We start from the raw sequence: 21,057 nt of genomic DNA, 5'->3' as shown, positions 1-21,057 counted from the left end.
AGCCCGCCCAACCCCGCCCCGCCATCTTTATTCAGGTCTCTGCTCAAATGTTGTCTCCTCTTCTGGCTAACTATCTACAATAGCCCCTCCCCACCTTCCCACATCACTCTCTATTCCCTTATCCTGCTTTCTTTTACTTCAGAGCTTTTAGTTCTATTTAAAATTTGGTGTTTTTCTTCTTACCTGATGAAGTTTGCCTTCCCTACTGAAATGCAAGCTTCAAGAGAGTAGGAACCTTGCCACTATCGCTCACAGTGCTTACATTCCCAGATGGTGCCTGGCTCATGATGAGTGCTCGGTAAGTACTTGCTGAATAAAGTTCCACCCTAATCCTCAAACCTGTTCTGGCCATGTGTTGCCCTCCTAACCCTTAGCAGCCCAGCAGGTTGGCCTGCCCTTCTGTGTGTACCCCATGTTGTTTTCTGGCCTTGGATTTCTTCTTTTGCCGTCCCTTCTGACTCCTTCCCCACACCCTCCGACCAGTGCAACCCTGATGCGTCACAACCCTGATGCCACCCTGGCCTCACCCTCTCCAGGAAGCCCTCCTTGACTATACCAGCTTCTCAACTCTCCAAATAGGTTAAAGGACTGCTCAACTGGTTGCCATACTGTACTTTGAAACTCTATTACTGAATATACACAACTTTGGTATGCATGCAACATTGGTTTGCCATGACTCAGCCTTATTTCATGACACTTTTCATTTCCCCCTCTACTGATAACCAATTTTGTTTCTCTACATTTCTCAATTTGAATTCATAAAACTAATGCTTGATAATAATAATAATAATGGAGTGTGAATAGCTAATATTCCTTGGGTGCTTATTATATGCTCTGCATTGTTCTAAGTAATTTACCTGAATAAGCTAATTTAAAATTCACAACAACCCTAAGTGATGGGTTGTATTTTTTTCTCCATTTGACAGCTAAGGAAACTGAGGCACTGTAAGATGAAGTAACTTGCCCAGGTTTTACATAACCAGTAAGCAGTGGAGCTAAAAGTTAGAGCTGGGCAAGCTGGCTCCTGTGCCCATGTTCCTGTCCTCTATGTTCTACTTGTCTCCAAACGGCAATCTAACCAGCTCAGCTCTGAGAGCTGATGTCACTGGGCAGCCTACGGATTGGCTGCCTTTGAATCAATATGCTGGTCCTAGCAGTCACATGCCAAAGTTGTGATAGGATAGTGGTGACATGGCCTATCTACACATATCCCCAGGCTCAGACAGGTCATAATAAATACTTGCAGGTGAGAAGAAGAGAAGGAAGAAATGAAGGAAGGAGGGAGGAAGAAGGAAGAGTGGGAGGGAGGAGGGATATTATAACAGCAGTAATCTTAGAGTCACAGGTTGCTGAAGATAAAAAGATCCTAAAGGACCCGCCCACTCTGTTGTCCCCTTTTATAGATTAGGAGACTGAGCTCAAAGATATGAGAAGTTGCCTGAAGGTACTTAGCAAGCTGAGAGTAGAATTTGTCCTGGAATTTGTGTGTCTAGGACTCTTTCTTTTCTTCTTTTTAAAATTTTATTTCCTTTTTTTAAAAAAATTATTGAAGTGTAGTTGATTTACAATGTTAATTTCAGGTGTACAGCAAAGTGATTCAGTTACACATATACAGACATATATATTTTTTATTTTCAGATTCTTTTCCATTATATGTTACTACAAGAAACTGAATATAGTTCCCTGAGCTATACAGTAGGTTCTTTCCTTTCTTTTTTTAATGGAAGTAGTGGGGATTGAACCCAGGGCCTCTTGCATGCTAAGCATGAGCTCTACCACTGAGCTATCTGACAGCTACTCATCAACCCCACCACACACACTAGAACTTTTTCTAATGCTTAGAAAGCCTCCTTCTTTCAGTTGCTTCTCTTTCTTTTCTCTCTGCTTCCCTGCTCTCTCCCTTCTTACCTCCACTCCACAGGTAGACACACACCCAAGTGTATGTTCTCTCTGCTGACCCCACCCTTCCTGGACATCCGTCCTACCTTACCACCTGTGATCTTGAAATGGGGCTCTTCTTTGATTACTGTTGACTCTGGTTTTTGATTTCTTGACCTTGGCTCACTGTCCTTTGTGGATAGATCCCTATTTAATGTGCTCGTTTACTCCAGAGCCTGATCTGCATTATTGCCTTAACCTACCTCAGTGCTCACAAGTCTGGCCTCAACTAGGAAAATTCACTCTTTTTGCTGGAGAATTATAGAATTATTCTGTAGTGGTTCTGCAAATACACTCTGGAAATGCCTTGATAAACATTTTCCAAAATATGAATCATCTTTGACATGATAGATTTCTCTATAGTTCTCTATAGAATAGTTTATAGAGAATAGCTTCTCTAAAGCTTCTTGCCGTATTTAAAGTTGCTTATAAAATACTTGATTCCTACAAATGGCACTGAAACAGAAGACTTTAAGTACTGTTCCAAGTACATTTATTTCGTCTCCTGACTTAAATGACTTGCTATGTTTTTAGTTTATTATGAAAATCACTCAGAGATGAACATTGGACGGTTTTAGCCTGGCACTGTACCCCAGCATCCTTGATCTTCCACATCTGAGGCCACACAGCCCCCATTTGAATGATCAAACCAACCTCAGGCCCATGACAATCTTAATTTCAGCAGGAGGGAATTTGTTAAGATTCCAGGCGAGTAGCTCAGAAGTTTGGTGGGTAGCTGTTAGACATCCTTGTTCTAGTAAGTTGCCCTATTCCTCCTGACCAAGCCCTGACCTTGTTCCTCAGAGCATACGTCCTAGTATCCTATTCTACCTTTTGGGTTTTGGAACTGAGGCCCCATCTCTGTTCTCTGAGCTTGGAACTCAGAGACTTCTTACTCTGAACCTCAATCTCTGGGGTTAGATTTCTGTTACATGTTGACAGAGGCTTCAGTGTCAGCAACCAGCTTGTCTCATTTCCCACCTCCCATGTCATTCATTCATTGATTCATTCACTACCTTGATGCTATGGTTCCCCTACCAGGTCCCTGCTAGATATCCCTGTGGCTCCTCACCCTCTGCCTTCCTCGTTCTTACCAATTGCTGTCTGCAGACTGACCTGCAGTCCTATTCCAGGAACCCCACCAGTAGGACTTATTTGAGGCTAACCTCCTTCTGCTAGATGTCTATAGATGGGGTCTTCCTGGCCCATCTCTTTTTCCCTAGGTGATTGCTTAGTCTCAGGGTCTCAGCTCTGTCCTCAGGGTCTCTAGATCAACCTGTCCACCACTAATGAGCTCTGAAAACTACAAAAAAATATGACATGATTTAAATTCTCATCAGCAGTCGGGCACCTCCATCAAGCCCTGTATTTTATGTAAGCAAATGTAACAGATGTTACAACTATCAATTTCAGTTCCTTGCAATGAAGCAGTCCTAGTTTCTCAAAGATTAAAAGTAACAATGGATGGTTTTTCTCTTACTGCTCAACTTTTGAATAGCCAGAGAATTTCTAAGTAAGTTAACCAGCACCATTTATTGGATAATCCTTCCATCCCAACTGATTTGTAATCCCTCCTTTGTCACTCGTTAAATTCCTTCATAAGCTCAAGAATTCTGTTGGAAAATAGAAGTCTGTTTTTAAAATGCTATGTTGCCCCAGAAAATAGAACTAAAATCTATAACTGAAATTAAAGTAAAATTAATGAGACTTAAGCTTCAGGGCCTTTCACTACATGAACTTTCCAATTCTATATTCTTAATTTTTTGAAGAGGACTCCCCCCAAATTGCATATATTTACAAAACCTGGATTCACCCACTCTCTACTTACAAACCCATCTACCATGCCCAAGCGCTGCAGGAAAGCAGGTGCCTGCAAAAGTGCCTGTTCTATGGAATTGTCTTCAAGCTCTCCCCACATGGTCCCTGTATCCCAAGTTTTGGGATTCCTCATATGTACTCTGGGGTCAATACCTGCCTATCTGATTTGGGATTTTTCTTCCTGAATGTGGAAACCTTTCCTCTGGTTTGAGTTTCCCCTAACGGGAATCAAAACAAAGCATTGATCAGACCCTGCTTCTGGAAGAATCTCTCAGATGTGATGTGCTCAGTCTGGCCATGAAAACATGCCGTGAGGCATTCCCAGTGAAAAGTACCAATGGCATCATTCTGTAAAGGAAAGGCATTCATTCCTTCACTCATTTGTTCCAGTACACTTTGTTCCAGAAAGGCCTGATGTCAGTTTATAAGCATATATAAAATATAGACAGAATAACGGGCAGACAAGCACATAGATAAGCAAGAGGAAAGCAAAAGCCAGGGTGGAGATTTAAGAACTAAAAATGGGAGTAAAATGAACATCTATCCCACATAGGTTGATGCAAGAAAAGGGGTGTGTGTTGTGTTGTGTGTGTATATTGGACCTATGTGATGTGTCACTAAACCCCAAGTCACAGAATTACAAAATCCCAAACATTAGTGGATGTTTAGCTTTGATAAATTCATGGTAAGTTAATTATTAAATATTCTACCACCCAAAAGCCCTTCATCCCCTTATTACTTATCTTCGTCTTAATCCCTACAGTCTTTCTATTTAACATCCATTTTATTAAAACTGCTCTCTCTGGGCTCACCAATGACCTTTAAGCCAAATTAAAAGGTTTTTCTAAGAAACTGTCTTTGGCCTTCTAGCAGCATCCTGCAAACAGTCTTTTCTTCATCTGTGACAATACAAAGTCCCGATTCTCCTCCAGACTCTGATGGCGTTTCGTGTCTCGTTTTCTGACTCCTCTTCTCTACTTACGCTGACTTCAGCACATACTGAGCACGGGCCCTTGGCCCTTGACACGTTCCTCTCTGTATTTACTTTCTAAGGAAAACACCTCTCATAGGGCTCTACCCCCAACTCCATGGGCAGGACGCCTACAGCAACATCTGCGAACTCCACCCATCATTCAAGCCCTAGCTCCGTATTTGTCAGGAGAAGAATTAGAAGACCTCAGCTGTACTTACAGCTTTGCCATTAACTAGCTGAGTAATTTTCAGAGAAAAAAGTATTCTCTGAGTTTCTTTATAGCTAAAGTTTAGGACCCAAAGCTTAAGCTCCCTTTCCCAATTTCACCAGTGCTGTCCTAGTGTCAGAGCCTTGGTGTTCCCCTCTTCTTAGATGTGGTCCAGCACAACATTCTGTCTCTTCCTCATGAGTTTCTCAGACTTGTCTCTTCATTGCTAGGGGAATTAGTTAATACTGGGATTATCAAAAGCTCCAGTTAACGTATCACCCTGCTTCCAGTCTCTCCCACTCCTTTCTGTATTTCATGCTGCATGCCACCAGATTAAAGTTCTGTTGAAATACCACTGTCCCAGAACATACTTGCCCTGGTTGTGAACACATTAAGCCCATGCTCTGTTGCCTCAATCCTAAGACCCTCCTCAACCTGACCTCAGCTGTGATTCCCATTGGTCCTAGCAAAGATCTGCCACTCTTTGGAACTGTCTCCTGCTTCTTGTCTTCAAGATTAAGCCCAGGTTCATGAACCTGTGGTTTATTCTTTTCTCTGGCCCTGAAGCCTGGAATGTCTTCCCTTCCTCCTCTCAGATAATCCATATTTCTCCCATCTTTGTGTGCTCAGGCCCAACATTCTCTTAAATACCTTCCCTTGAGCCCTTCAGCCTACGCTGAGCTGGCTTAGTGGATTATAACTGAGTAAATGTGCATGTCTCATTTTTACCAGTTTACTATAAACGTCCAGAGTGTAGAAGCAGTCTTGTATGTTACTGTAGAAGCTAATATGTGCAGTGACTATTTGAGCCACTTAAATCTTTGATTTTCAGTCTGAACTTGACTACTTCTCCAAAACCTTCTGATTTTCCACTGACTTTGGAAAGGGGTCAAGGTTCAACTCCCGACAGCATCAGAGATGACTTGTTGACTGGCAAGAGGTGAAGCTGGAAGAGAGGCTGATCAGAGACTCCTTTATTCTGTAGTTTAAAAAGGTGAGCTGGCTACTTATAGACTGTGAGGGATGCTTTAGGCAAAGGTTTGAAGCAGGCCAAAGGCTCTTCCTCCTTTTCCTCTGAGGCCCCTCTTTCCTTGCCCCTCCTCCCATTCCCTGTATCCTCATAGTGGCCAAAGCCGTCTACCCTGGTCACGCTCGAGCCTCTAACTTGACATTGAAAACCCTCCTTCCAAGAAGGTCATTTTAAGGGTGTTATTAACCCTAAACACACCTTGAGCAAGTCATATAACCATTCAGAATCTTTCTGCTTTCTTTGAATTTGTAAAAATTTGGGGTGGGGCCAGGCCATTTCTAATTCTCTTTGAGCTCTAAAATGTCACATCATGATCTGAGTGGCGTAAGTCTGAAGAACAGTCACCCAAAGGAGTTTTCTCATTTATCCTTTCATATCTCCTTAAATAACTAGATTATATAAGTTATTTGGGTTTCAGTGCCACTTGTGTGCCCTTGCTCAAATCAACTGCCACCATGTTCTGGGCGAGGCTGATCGCCCAGCAAGCACGCAGGGCAGACACATGCTTTACAGGAAGGTGCTCTGAGGACAAATCCTAGAATGTTGCTTCCTCTGATCAAAAACAGGGTGATAACTGATGTCAAAGTTTTGAGAGCCTCAATTAAAAATAACGTGAAAGAATAAGCAAATATAATAAGAGGTAACAATAAATGCAAATTTAGCAGTTATAAAAAGCAAAACTGCTTAACTCAACAATGTCTACAAGGCCCTATTATAAGTTGGAAAAATTCAAATTCCACCCAACCAATGTTACAGCACAATGTTACCTAAAGATGTGCTAATTGTCAGCAGAGATTTATTCACCTCAAGCAAGAATCTCTAGGGGGAGGGTGTAGCTCAGTGGCAGAGCACTTGCTTAGCATGCACAAGGTCCTGGGTTCAATCCCCAGTGCCTCCAAAAAAAAAAAAAAAAAGAATATAAGGTTTGAACCATTTTCCAGTATGATTAAAATAAATCTGAGAGTCCTTTCAGTTTGGCTTAACGATGTATAGTGACAGCAGACGTGACCGGGAAGTACAGTACTTAAAGACAGGTTGTAATCTCTATCAGGGATGAATGCCAGCTCACGGAGGCACCTATTTGGCCTACTCAGTATTGGCTTCATACTGTTCAGAAGAGTGCTGAATATAACTGACGCTATTTTAAAATAAGATCATGTAAAGCAAGGTTCAGAACAGTATGTATCATATGCTACCACTTGCATTAAAAAGCGGAAAAGGAATATGCACTTGAACTTGCTTCTACCATATGCTTGAAGTATATTTTGAAAGAGGAAAATATAAACAGGTCTGAGTCTTGGTCTTCTATCCTGAGGATATTAACAAGCCCTTCTGCTTTGAGCAAAGAGAATAAGATACAGCAGGGCTATGAGACCACTCTTATTTCTTAGTCCACAGACCCAGACACCAGAGATGGGTGTCGATAATTTATATCCACACTGTGCCTACAGAGGTTTTAGTTTGGAAACAACTCCTCCTTTTGTTGTGAGTCTGATATCAAAGGCCCTGAGTGCTGAGTGGCGGCTGCTATCACGTGTGGTGGGCCGTACCAATGTCTATCTGGTAGTCCCTGAGTGTGTTGCAGTCATACATCTCCAGTCCCTCTGGCGTCCGGAGACAGAAGACACTCAGGGGGAAGCCACATCTCAGAGCTACTAGTGTTCTCAGATCAGACACTTTTTTACCAAGAAGGGAAATGCTCTCCATTATCCGCATTGTCTCTTGGGTCACAGCATTGAACACATAGAGAGTGGGCTTCTCTTCTTCCTAAGGGGAGAGAAAAGGAGGGAACTCAGGAATAAGCACTGTCTGGAGATTGGGACAGGGGGCAGACATCTTGGAGGGTGGCTCTGAGTGCCTCTAGCTCCCACGACATGGGTGCTAAAGATGAAAGAAAGCAAAGGCCAGTTACGTTTCCTGACTTCTGGTCTGATTCTTGCTCTTCTGTCCTGGATATTTATGAGTCCTCTTGGTCTGAGAAAAGTAAAGGAGACTTGGCAGAGCTTTGAGTCCCTTCTTCCTTCTTAGTCTACGACCTAGATACACAAGCAGAGTGGTGATCGTTTCTATCCACACTGCGCTTTCCGAGGTATTTGTTTAGAAACGACTCCTCCAGCGTGCTACACTTTGACTTGGAAACACTGTGGATTCTAAACCTTCAGTCAACTTAAAAAAATCTTTTCTGTGAGGTTATCTCCAGGGAATGGAACTGAGCTCAGGGTGGGAGGGGAGTTTTGCATATCATTTCGTGCTCTTCCTTGTCTGTATGATTTGACTTTTTTTTTAAATAACCACATGCACTTTTACTATTTAAAAAGGGAAGTCCTACATATAAGTGAAAAAAGTTTCTTTTGTTCCTTTTATTTTGGAATCTAACTAGGAAAGCAAGTGGAACTGAGATGTCTGAAATAGAGTTAAGAGGGAAAGTTTGGGAAAATATTAATCCTTCTGTTAATAATAGCTAAATCAATCAAGCCAAAACTAAAAATGCAGCAAATGGGGAGAATGGGAAGGGGGTGAGGAGGAAAAGGTTATTAAAATTTTCTCTTTTCTAACAACAACAAAAAAATGAAACTGGCCTTACTTCCTGTTTAGCAGATTCAGGATAATCATGTCTTTCTTCAGTGAGCCATTTGCTTGGCAGATATGAGCATACAGAGCTGCCATTGAGGGCTCACGGTAATGTGGGAGTCTTGAGGGACCTTGAGGAAGACTGAGAAGTGGCCCCTGGGCAAACAGGTTCCTCAAGGGGTCTCCAGCCAGCCACTGCTCCCTTGCCATCCCTCTGCCCCTCTCCCCCTTTCTCCCATCAAATTCATCTCGGGTTTCTGCAGGGGTCCTTCTCTGCTTCAGGTTGATAATGCATTAAATTCTCCCCTCCCCCGCCCCGCCTTCCAGATAACACATTGCCATACTGTAATCAACATGCAGATCTCTTTGAAAGAGCCTTTAATGACCAGTGTTATTGATCAATGTTTAGGCTGCAGTGCTTTGATCTAGGGTCCATTTTCAGTAACTCAAATCACTGGGACCAGTTTCCGGCTCACTTCCGCTGAGCTTAAAGCCATCAGGAAGCTGAGCTGTTCACTGAATCTAAAGTGCTTAGAACAATTTTTCTCAGCAGCTTCTCATAAACCCGCTCGATAAAAATTGAAAGGACATAAGATTCATTCTTTCCCGTTCGCCATGCTCATGTTTTCCTATGGCTCTATTAAGGCAAGTATCTGCTCAGTGTGATCTGTATAATATTTGTGGACAAAAAGAAATTCCTATGAAAAATGAATAAAAGGATTGTGAGGAAAAGAGAAAAATTATATTTATTACTCTGATTTCCCTAAAGTTAGTCCTTGGTATGCGTTCTAATTTATATTTAGAATCAAATGCATAATGTGCAAACAAAGCAGCAAAGACCTGTCACTCCTAACAGCTAACTAACTGATGTTAGAGAAATAAGTTTAAAAGGTGCTTCTCAGAATATGAATAAACATTTGTCTCCATTCTAGTTAGAATGGAGACAAATGTTTATTCATATTCTGTGTTATTTTCCCCTTTACAAACTAACCAAGACACTATGGTAGGAGGTACAAACAAAATGTCTTACTTTTCAATTAAAAAAAGTATAGATCTATTTCATGGGAATAATTCCACTTTTATCTTTGAAAACAAATACAAACTCACTGTAAATACATACATGTACGTTAACAATAAAATAGGAAAAGTTAAGGAGAAACAGAAGAGAAGGTAATGCAAGTTTTGAACACTGCTATACTTTTTTCACTTTTTTCAAGTTCTGTTTTTTTTTTTTAAATAATTTGCTATTTTGGAGTTGCAGCATCAAATAAGCAAAAACTTGACCCAACTATTATTCCCGAGTAGACCAAAAGGAGAAATTATGTTTGTTTTTGTTGAACTGAATGACTTAAAGTTGAGATGTTTTCATCAATATCTTAACCTCATAAACTTCTCTTTTTGTATGTTAGTTATCCTGGAGATGTTATACTTGGAGTCTAGGGCACTGAATTGAAACACCTTTCATCACCAAATTCTTTATCTACTATTCTTTACAGGTTATCTTTAAAAAAAAAATAGCCATTCTATATAGAAACATGTTTTTGTTTGTAAGTTTATAAATTACACATTTTTAAGAAACAAGTTTATACATGTTTTTGTGTTTAAAATCTAAATTCGCATATTATGTATCTCCTAGAAGTCAAGTTTATATATTAATAATGCCTTTTGAAAGCTGAAATGTATATTATTTTGAATCAATTTTAGACCTACTCATATAGTTCAAACTTCTCCAATTTGTCTGATAGACTTCTACCCAATGTACCACAAATCACACAATCTCCCACCGTAAAACAACATTCCAAGGATGCCAGAAAGGATTATAAGTTGTAACTGCAGCCCTGGGTTGGTAGAAGTATGCTAATAGGAGGCAAGGAAACCAGGAGTGTTAAAGAGACTGAGTCCCGCTCACCCTGGAGAAAACACAGCCTGCCAGGTGGTTGCTTCTCAGTCTCCTTTGCTGGATGACCCGGATGTGTGACGTGGGTGCTCCTAATCAAGCCTCCCCATCTGCCTCCACCTTGAATTAGGAGCCAGGAAGGAAGAGGAGCAGCAGACGCAGGGACTCTTCCCTGGCAATGGCAGATCTGAAGCACTCCTGGCCCAGCAGCAGGGCTAGTGGCTGCGTCCAGTGCCTCCTTTGAGGGCTCCAGGGCAGCTGCAGTGGTGGCCTTCCTGGACTAGTTGTAGGTCATGATTTAGAAATTATTTCTGGCTGCCTAATCTCTGAGCCTGATTCTCTAATCTTTCCGTGAAGACTGTGAACTACAAAAAGCCTTGCTGGATATTCATTTTCTTCTTTAATTGTCCAGGGTTCTTTTCTGCTGCTTGCAGCCGAAGGACCCTGATGTTAGATAAGGAAAAGTGCTAGGACAGGGTCGCCGTGCCTCAAGGGTAGAGGGGGAGGAGAGACGCCGCAGCAAGGGAACCGAATCCTGAAATGCATCTCAATACCTCGCTGTGACGTTTCTGATGACAATCGTATAACTTCTTGTCAATTTTCATATGGTACCCCTCAAGGCTTTATCAACTCATTTTTTCAACACATGTCCATGGAGAGCCTATGTGCCAAGTACTATTCTAGGCACTGGATGACAACAATGAACAAAGCTTGAGCAATAGTTTCCACAATTATACAGATTAGAATGAAGGAGGTAAATGTGGTAGCACCTCTGCCTGCTGGACAGTGATCCAGGCTTTACAATGCTTCACGCCATGGTCTACAGGAGCATGGCCACAGCGTCAGCAGTGAGTGGGCAAGACTCACACCTGTGTTAATAGAACTTAGAGATACATGCCATAGAAAGTATTTCCTATGGTTTCTACAGGAGTTTTTTTCCAAAGAAGGAAAAATTAAAGCAGTGTTCTTTCCTCACTGTCCTTATGTCATTCCCCTCATTCACTTTTCCAAATATGTCTACATTACATTTAAAGAAGAAGGTGTAATTAGCAGGGAAACTGGAAAACCTATTGACTATTTAAAATAGAACACCTCTTAACTTATCTAATGTCTTTCCCTCTTTCTACACAAGCAAAATCTTGTAACCCACACAAAAATATAAACACAATAAAGAAACCAAACATTTGGGATTTATTTCGTGACATATAGTATCCACTTGCATCTTTTTAAAGAGAAATAGTGCTTATTTGCCAAGTTTTTGGTTCATATCATGCTATTTCTAAGTTGAATCAAATAAATTAAGAGACTCTAGCTTTACTAGATTCTCAGAATGTGGAACTAATTGCATGGATAACATAGTTAGATAGGCAAGGTACTACTTAAGTTTGTATACATCTAATTATGTAGTAGAGCAATAGCATGACTTAGGAGGCAGCCTTCGGTTACCTAAGATAGATCAAATAGTATGGAGCTGGTATGACTTCATTCTTTGAAGCATGGGATATTTTCATAAGGTACTTTTGTTGTTATAAGCCCAGATGGGACTGTTATCATATATGCACAGTAAATAGTGTAGACTTTTGAAATAGGCCTGTTTTATCATCTAATCTAAACAGGAACTAACTTAGGATGGAAACCAATATTATGGCTTTTGCAGGTAATTCTCTTCCTTCAGATTCAAGATATTGTTTTCCTGCCCAAAACTAGTGATAAGAAATTCTTTAAATATGATTCTACCAGAGAAGGTGAAAATTAAGATCAGTAAGAGTTCCATGGAATTTTAGTTTTTAATTAAACTCTAGGTGTCGGCCAGTCCTGTGACTTGTAATTATATTCTGCCGAGGTTCTCTTGAATAGTCTTTTACCTTTACATTCTATTCTTATCTTTAGCAGTTAGAACTCCAGGGAAAGATTAGAGTTCAGTGCAAAGGCAGCTTGCATCACTGTAATAGATGATGCTTAATTGATGGGATTTATCAAATATTTTTATAAGTAGAACTATGAACATAGATTGCCTCTGTGGAGGGAAACTGGGGGCCAGAGTTAGGAGAGAGACTTTTTATGTAAATCTTTCTGTATCATTTGAATTGAGCACCATGTGAATGTACTACCTAGTTAAAAAAATTTAAATTTTAAATAATAAAAATTAAGTCAGTGCTTAGTTAAGTAGAAGTATTCTATTCATACTCTTAACAAACTTTATCTACATCCCTGCATAGCTATGGTTCAATTAGATTATTTCAGCCAGTTCAAATATTAGTATTGATCTTACACTTCTCTCTCCAAGTAAGCAAATAACAAAAAAGTCTTGAACATCATTATTAGCATTGAAGAATTCCAGGAAATTTTAGAGGATTTAGTCTGTATACTAACAAAAACACATCATACACACACACACACACACACACACACACACACAAACAAACACTCTTAAATGTATATACAAGTGTGTGTGTGTATATATATACACTTAAATATATATATAAATATATGTAATATTACTTAAATATATTTAAAATATATATAAATATATATATGTATATATTTAAATGTGTACACACATACACACACATATATATATAGACATAAAGGACATTTAAGAAATGACATGGAATTTACAGACATAAAACACTTACAGACATAAAAGACATTTAAGAAATGACATGGAATTTAGTATGCTTTGAAAAGTATTATACTATAATTTTCTGAGTATCAGAGGGAGAAAAGCAGAGGAAATTAAAGTTGTTTTTACTTCCTTTTTTGATAATTAGATATTTTTCAAGAATGTAAAAATAATACCCCTAAAATCAGGAACAAGACAAGGATGCCCACACTTGCCACTCTTACTCAACGTAGTATTGGAAGTAATAGCCAGAGCAATGAAGCAAAAAATAAATAAAAGGCATCCAAATTGGAAAGGAAAACATAAAACTGTCACTATTTGTGGATGACATAATTTTACATAGAGAAACCCCTAAAGACTCTATCAAAAAACTATTAGAAATAATAAACAAAGATGCAGGTACGAAATCAACTTTCAAAAATTTGTGTGTTTCTTTACACCAAAATGAACTAGTGTAAAGTGAAATTAAGAAAACAATCCCATTTATAATCACTACAAAAAGAATAAAGTACCTAGGAATAAATTTAACCAAAGAAGTGAAAGACCTGTACACTGAAAACTGTAAGACCCTGAATGAAATCAAAGAAGACACAAAGAAATGGAAAGAGAGTCCATGCCCACTGACTGGAAGAATCAACATTGTTAAAATGTTCATATTATCTAAAGCAATCTACAGAGTCAATGCAATCCCTATCAAAATTCCAAGGACATTTTTCACAGAAATAGACAAAAAAAAATTCCAAAACTTACATGAAACCATAGAAGACCCTGAATAGCCAAAGCAATTTTGAGAAAAAAAGAACAGAGCTGAAGGTATCACACGCTCTGATTTTAAACTGTATTACAAAGCTATAGTAATCAAAACAGCATGATATAGGCAAAAAAAACCCAGATATATAGATTAATGGAATAGAATCGAGAGCTGAAAAATGAACTCATACATATATGGACTATTAATTTATAACAAAGGAGCACAGAACATACAACAGAGAAAGAACAGTCTCTTCAAGGGGGGTGGTAATAGCTTAGTCATAGAGCATGTGTTTAGCCTACACGAGGTCCTGGATTCAATCACCAATACCTCCATGAAAAAAAGAAGAATAGTCTCTTCAATAAATTCTGTTGGAAAAACTGGACGGCCACATATGAAACAACAAAAAAAAAAAAAAAAAAGAAGAAGAAGAAGAGGAAGAACAAAAGAAACTAGACCAGTATCTCATACCATACACAAAAATCAGCACAAAATAGGTTAAAGACTTAAATGTAAGACCTGAAACCATAAAACTCAAAAGAAGGAAACATAGGCAGCATGCTCTTTGACATCAATCTTAGCAATATCTTTCTAAATGTGTCTCCTCAGGAAGGAGAAACAAAGGGAAAAATAAACAAACGGGACTACATCAAACTAAAAAGCTTCTGCACAGCAAAGGAAATCATCAACAGAATGAAAAGCAACCTATGAAATAGTGGAAAGTATTTGCAAATCTTAAATATCCAAAATACATAAAGAACTTATACAGCTCAGTAAAAGAAAACAAACAACTTGATTTAAAAATGGGCAGAGGGACTAAATAGACATTCTCCCAAATAAGACATACATACTGCCAGCAGGCACATGAAAAGATCTTCAACATCACTAATTACTAGGGAAATGCAAACCGAAAACACAATGAGATATTGCCTCACTCCTGTTAGAATAGCTATTATCAAAAAGATAAGAAATAACAAGTGTTGGCAAGAATGTGGAGAAAAAGGAACGTGCATACACTGTTACTGGGAATGTAAATTGGTGCTGCCACTGTGGAAAACAGTATGGAGAGTCCTAAAAATGTTAAGAGACCTACCATATTATCCAGCTATCCCATTTCTGGGTATTTATCCAAAGATTCAAAAACACTAATTCAGAAAGATATATGCACCCCTATGTTCATTTCAGCATCATTTACCATAGCCAAGATATGGAAACAAACTAACCATGTCAATCAACGTATGCATGGATAAAGAAGATATATATGTATGCTATAAATGAGGTACACATAATATGGATATGTATAGATATATGTGTGTGTGTATATATACACACACACACACAATGGGACTACTTAGCCATAAAAAGATTAAATCTTGCCATTTGTGTCAACATGGTTGGACCTAGAGGGTTTTATGCTAAGTGAAGTAAGTCAGACTGAGAAAGACAAATACCTTATGATTTCACATATGTGGACTATGAAAACCAAACAAAACGAAATAAATGAACCAACCAAACCAAACCAAAGCAAACACATAGCTACAGGGAACCAAGTAGTGGTTAGCAAGGGAAAGGGGTGAGGGGCTGAGGGCAAAATGGGTAAAAGGGGTCAATTGTATGGTGACAGACTGAAACTAAATTTCTAGTGAGAAGCACACTGTAGAGTATACAGAAGTAGAAATGTTATATTATACACATAAAACTTGTGTTATAAACCAATGTTACTATAATAAAAAAATTTAAAAATCTATCAAAAGATGCATAATAAAAAAACTAAAAAATTAAATACATGAATAAATGCTTATCAAACATTAAAGACACACAAATATGGTCTTTTTATTTACATGAATGGGATCATACAATGTTTATTTTTCTGTGACTTTACTATTTAATAATAAATATTTTAGAGTATTTCTTTTAAAAATAGACTTCCCACTTTGTCCATCAGTGAAATATATGAAAACAAAGAGTTAACTTTAGCTACCATAAACTTTTTTTATGCTAAATATAAGAAAATGAGTGCCTCATTTAGCAGAGAATATGTACTTTACTAAGTTCCTTGGGGCTCATGTTTTTATATGGGGTAAAGAGCTGGTACTGACTAATATTTCTACCCTCAAGAGCAGTTCTTATACTCTTTAGGCCACCTTTTTCTGTAAGAAATTGTCAAAAGTTAAGAATCCTCCACCCAGAAAGTCTCTAGGTACATAACTTCACATGTTTTTGCAATTTTAGGGTTTTGTTCTTAAAACCTAGCCATGGACCCCAAATTAAGCACCACTGACTCAGGACACCATAAATGGAAACAGCCATCTCCATTGTATGTGCCTAATTCATGAATGGCTATGCTGGTGGATCTGAATGTTGAAACTACCCCTTCATCCTGTTGTTACTAAGAATTTCTTCTCTTTCCTCATTTCCCTGATCCACTGTAAACCCACGGAAGTGACCTAATCTTCTTTCTCCCACATCAGTATTGCAGATCTTCCCCTTGGCCTTGTTCCCGTGTTGGTTTGTGGGTTGCTCTGTAATGGCTGTTTTGGGGAAGGTAACCAGGGGAACAGTGGAGGGAAGGAGAGAAGGAGTAAACAAGAGGAACTCTAACCAGTCTCCACACTTTATTTCCCCTTACAGCACAGATTGTGCATAAGGCTAGTTATACAAGTGGAAGAGAGGAAAAGGCAAGAAGAGAAAACCGCTTCCTAAGTTATGAAATTACTTTGGTTGAATTAGCCATAACTTTATTCAAAATGAGGTAGACATCTTGGATAAATGTTATTCTGACCATCATACCTTAACGAAACATTTGAGAGTTGAACAAAAAGATACTCCAACATCAGTAAGACTCCAGCTGTCCTTTAGGGTTGCTCCAGCGTACATCAGCTCCAGATACCGCCTGCCTTGTTCGTCTTCAGACAGAGGAATGTGGAAAAAATCCTTGAAAATCAATAGCATATTGTGAAAACGGTACATGTCTATATTACTAGACCAGCAATGTGTTATCTTTTCTTTTACAATTTTCCACTGAGTATTTTTAAATTGCTTGGGACAGAAGAAATAAGTATTAGAGGTTCTTAACTTGGAGTCTTTAGACATCCCTGAAGGTTTATGGGTGGAATTTAGGTGGGAAAAAACTATATTTGGTTTTTATTAACTTCAAATAACATTGGATTTTCCTTATGTATGTAGGCAACAAACTAAAGTAGCAGTAGTTACCTGTACTGGTGACTTTGTCACTAATAGAAATCACAGATATTTTCATATCACATTGTACTTGTTGCAGATATCTTAAAATATTATTTATACTGATACCCTTAGAAATTGTAATAGTTATTAGATACACTGCAAACACTTGCTAATGTGTTAGTAAGGAATCCTATGTCACTCTATCACAAATTTGTTTTTTAATGTTTGAAAATTGTATTGCAATATAACTGGTTTCCTTTTTGGGGTATTTATTTTACTTTATGCATTTAAAGACATTCTGAGAAGGAGTCCATATGCTTCACCAGACCGGCTAAGGGATCTACAACACATAAAGATTAAGAGCCTCTGTGTTAGAAGATCTAGATTTCAGCGACTGTATTAATTTACTGAATATCATGTAACTGTGATTCAGTAAATGCTCCTTAGCAAACGGGGATAATCATCTCCAAGTTAAATACCATTTGATGGTCAGGACCTAAATATTTGTCTTAATTTCCCATTTAGAGTGACTATTTACAAGAAATTAGTAAGAAAAGTACTACACCCAAATTATTTCTTATTCTGGCTCTGTGATCCTAGGTTAAATGGTCAACCTCTCTGAGCTTCAGTTTTCCCTAGATGCAAAATGAGGCTGTAGCCCAAAACTGCTCTCTACCTCCAAAATCCTTTGGTTTTCTATAGTTGCTTGCTCACCAAACAAGCCATCTGACAACTGGCACGCTCCACTTACATAGCCTAGAGTTAGTGTCTTGTTTTTGTCCTTTTATGAAGAATTGCAATAATACTATCTGGCCAGTGCACAATCTACAAAATAAAGAGAAGTTAAACTTTTTTTCTGAGAATTTTCCCAACACCTCCATAGTTAATATCTTCTAACCAACTGTAAGCAAATTGATACTTTCAAATAGTTTTAGTTCCCTGTTTGCTGAAAATGTACCCAATAGTATCTCCACCCCACATGCAGTTTAAACTTCACCACATAGTTAAAATTAATACACATCTTCGTGGCTCAGGGACAAAGTACATACCTTTATCATTAGCTTGACAGCCTCCACAGTTTCATCTGCTGAAACATCAAATGGTTCAAAAGATCCCTCAAAGGCTATGAAAATCCTCATTTTTGCAAAAAAAAAAAAAAAAAAGGAAAGAAAGAAAAGTCTTTTTTTAAAGATCTTGTTCAATAGCTGAGAGAATCCCAATTCACAATTAAAGACAAAAATGTTGGCCAGAGGCAGCTGTCACTATCTAGCCTTAAAGGCAAGTAGAAAGAATGTGGAGAGAAGTGCTGCAGTACCGCGGTATCAGGCAACACAGACAGCAGCTACATTGGAGGAAATGTTTCTCTGTCAATGGCATTAGTCAACAGCCACCTTGTTCCTATATTACGGAAACCAGCAAACTTGACAATAGTTGAGGCGAGTGTGAACTAGTGTCAAGCATGTAATACAAAAATGCCATATATAAATTTTACTTAGTGATGTGACCACCATCCACTGATTCCTGAATCCATATGCAGCCAAATGCAGCTTACTGAAGGACCCTTCCAACTAGATATTTGATTGGGATGCACTGGCACAGAGTGAAGCAAAGCAGAGTTGATTTTATTGAATGTGATAATCCTGGAAGTTCTCTGTAAATAACTCTGTGCTGAAGCATTCTGGTTTCCATAACAACTTTGTGTACTTGCTCCCTGGTGGTATTTCTAATCCTGCCACAACAGGGGTACAGAACAATACCCCCTTGCACCAGGGAGATGAATGTGTAGACTCTGTGGTTTTCCCTTCCCATCTCTGCATAATGGAATCTGCCCCTAAACAACACAATATAGTTGGTATTTCTTTTAGTCTTTGCCTTTATGTTATTTAGAACAGTTTACCATTGTTATCTCTTTCAACTGCCCTTGGCGTTGGTGGAAAATATTTCAAACCCCCTCAATAAACGAACAAAGATATTAAGCATCGTTACTCAAGCTTACAGAGTAAGCATTTTACTGGAACTTAATTCTAAGAGTCTTCTCTGAAATTCCCAGTATTATATTATTGGGTTAATGCTATTATGTCTGATCATTTTTTTCATGTATGTAAATCTTGTTTCCTCTTGACCTAGGACAGAACACTTATCTTGAATTTCCTTTTATTCTTAGCAGTACTTCACAGAAGGCAAGGCACGTGATAGGTGCTCAGTAAATGTTAACCTGTTGATTAATTCTATTCTGATTCCCAGTCTAAGTCTGAGTTCCAACCATAAGAAATTTGAGAACACGGAAAACACAAGAAGGGCAAAGAGTTTCATTGCAAAGCTAATTCTTTTTGCCTTGTATTTTTCAAGTGTTACAGCATAAAGCTATCTTCTTATGCTGTCAGTCTTCTGATATAAAGTATTAATATAGGATGTAGTTGATGCTGTTTTGGTGTCTTGTTCACCTTCCCTCATCCACTCCAGTATTTATTTAGAAATAAAATGCAACAACATCAACAAAAGCCCAAATCAGTCCTTTGAAGAAGCCTTCTTGGTCTCCCCAGGAAAGTTGACCTATTCTTCCACTGCATCATACATTCTTTAACTATAGAATCTTTTTAGATTCCATTTATTATATCAGTGTCAGCCTTCCCCATTAGACTGGAAGCTTACTGATGGCAGGACAGTGTCTCAATCACTTCATATGCCCAGTGGCCTAGCTCAGGGACTTACAGTGACTGAATAACCAAGATAGGTTATTGTAGATTGATGTCATTAAAAATTGTCTTATAACAATGAAATGATAACTAGACTTGAAAACTCTTAGGAATCTGGGGAAAGCTTGAAATGATAAGAATTAGTCTTGAAAATTCTCTTATTTGCAATCTAGGAATAGTTTGCTTCAGCATCTAGAAGACCTTTTTGTTTTTTGTTTTTTCATTTTCTAGAAAATTTTAATTAATTTAGTTAGCCTACTTGGGTGGTTTGTACATGCAATGGAATATGAGAGGTCTCTGGAAGATTCGGTGTTAAATGTGACCTTAAGGGAACTGCCATGAGTAAGGAAGATGTTAATCATCTGAAATACCTGGACCAGAAACTGTATTACAGGATGAAGTGTGAAAAGAGATACAAACAAAATAAATGGTATGGAAGTGAAGAGACGTTTCATCTCAAATGAAGATATACTGTTTATTAGTTTTATCATTCAATACATATACACCGAGGCCCTATCTTGTGCCAGGCACTACTCTGTGCTGGATCATTGCAGTGAACAAGACGTGGACTTTCCAGTCTAGTGTGAATGTGTGCATGTGTTTGGGATGGAGGAAGGTTTAAGGGTAGGTAAGGAATAGCAGGAAGGGAAAAAGAAAATAGCTAAGTAAGCTATAATAAATAAACTTGTTTAAAGAGAACTGTCAGATAAAGAAATAAGCATGGAAAAATAAGTAAGAGAAAATAAATGTAGAGAAATAGGGAAGGAATTGCTCGCTAGGAATAATGGTAGGAAAGAATTAGGTTATAAGCAGGGAAAACAAGTAAATAGAAAGATGACACACCAAGGGAGAAAGAGAAAGAGAACAGTAATGTTATAAGATGTGGACCAGGGTAAAAAAGAAACAACTATGTCACAATCAGTGATAAATATTTTAGTCCTCTGGTCTTTTACATGTTTCAAAGATGGAAATTAGTAACTTGATTCTTATTTCTGTACTTAAAAGTCATGGTATTCTCCCTGTTATTGTTTAATCCTTTGCTTTAGGTTCCTTTAATATCTCTGAAATAATTACATATTTGAATTGACTTTAAAAGGTTTTATGATTTATGGTATATTGATACATGTTATAAGATACAGACAAAATAATAAGAAATAGAATTTAACGTCACATGGTAAATAGCAACGTCAAAGAATGCTGAATGATTGGTGGTCTTTTACAATAATATTACCTTAAGAGTATCTGCTTTGGGTTAAAAAATGCTCAGTGATGATATGCTGAGAAAAATTGATAGAATCTGTTTTTTTATTATTATTTTTAAAAAATTGAAGTATAGTCAGTTTATAAAGTGTCAGTTTCTGGTGTACAG

At 38.2% G+C, this 21,057-nt stretch overlaps 1 protein-coding gene across 1 annotated transcript in view; it reads right to left on the bottom strand.

The window, feature by feature from the left end:
• The window catches only part of ANKUB1 (ankyrin repeat and ubiquitin domain containing 1), a 29,371-nt gene extending 10,433 nt beyond the window's left edge, over window positions 1-18,938 (bottom strand). Inside the window, exons 1-3 of the mRNA XM_006187247.3 lie at window positions 18,042-18,938; window positions 16,600-16,743; window positions 7,518-7,734 (exon numbers count right to left, since the gene is read on the bottom strand). Of these exons, the coding sequence (XP_006187309.3) occupies window positions 7,518-7,734; window positions 16,600-16,743; window positions 18,042-18,131 (451 nt within the window). The 5' untranslated portion in view covers window positions 18,132-18,938. The remainder of the gene's footprint in view (window positions 1-7,517; window positions 7,735-16,599; window positions 16,744-18,041) is intronic.
• Window positions 18,939-21,057: the final 2,119 nt, after the last annotated feature.

This window comes from Camelus ferus, chromosome 1 (assembly GCF_009834535.1).
Source record: "Camelus ferus isolate YT-003-E chromosome 1, BCGSAC_Cfer_1.0, whole genome shotgun sequence".
NCBI classification, from domain to species: Eukaryota; Metazoa; Chordata; class Mammalia; order Artiodactyla; family Camelidae; genus Camelus; species Camelus ferus.
The sequence above is the reverse complement of the archived record's forward strand: the minus strand, read 5'-3'. Positions and strand labels throughout refer to the sequence as shown.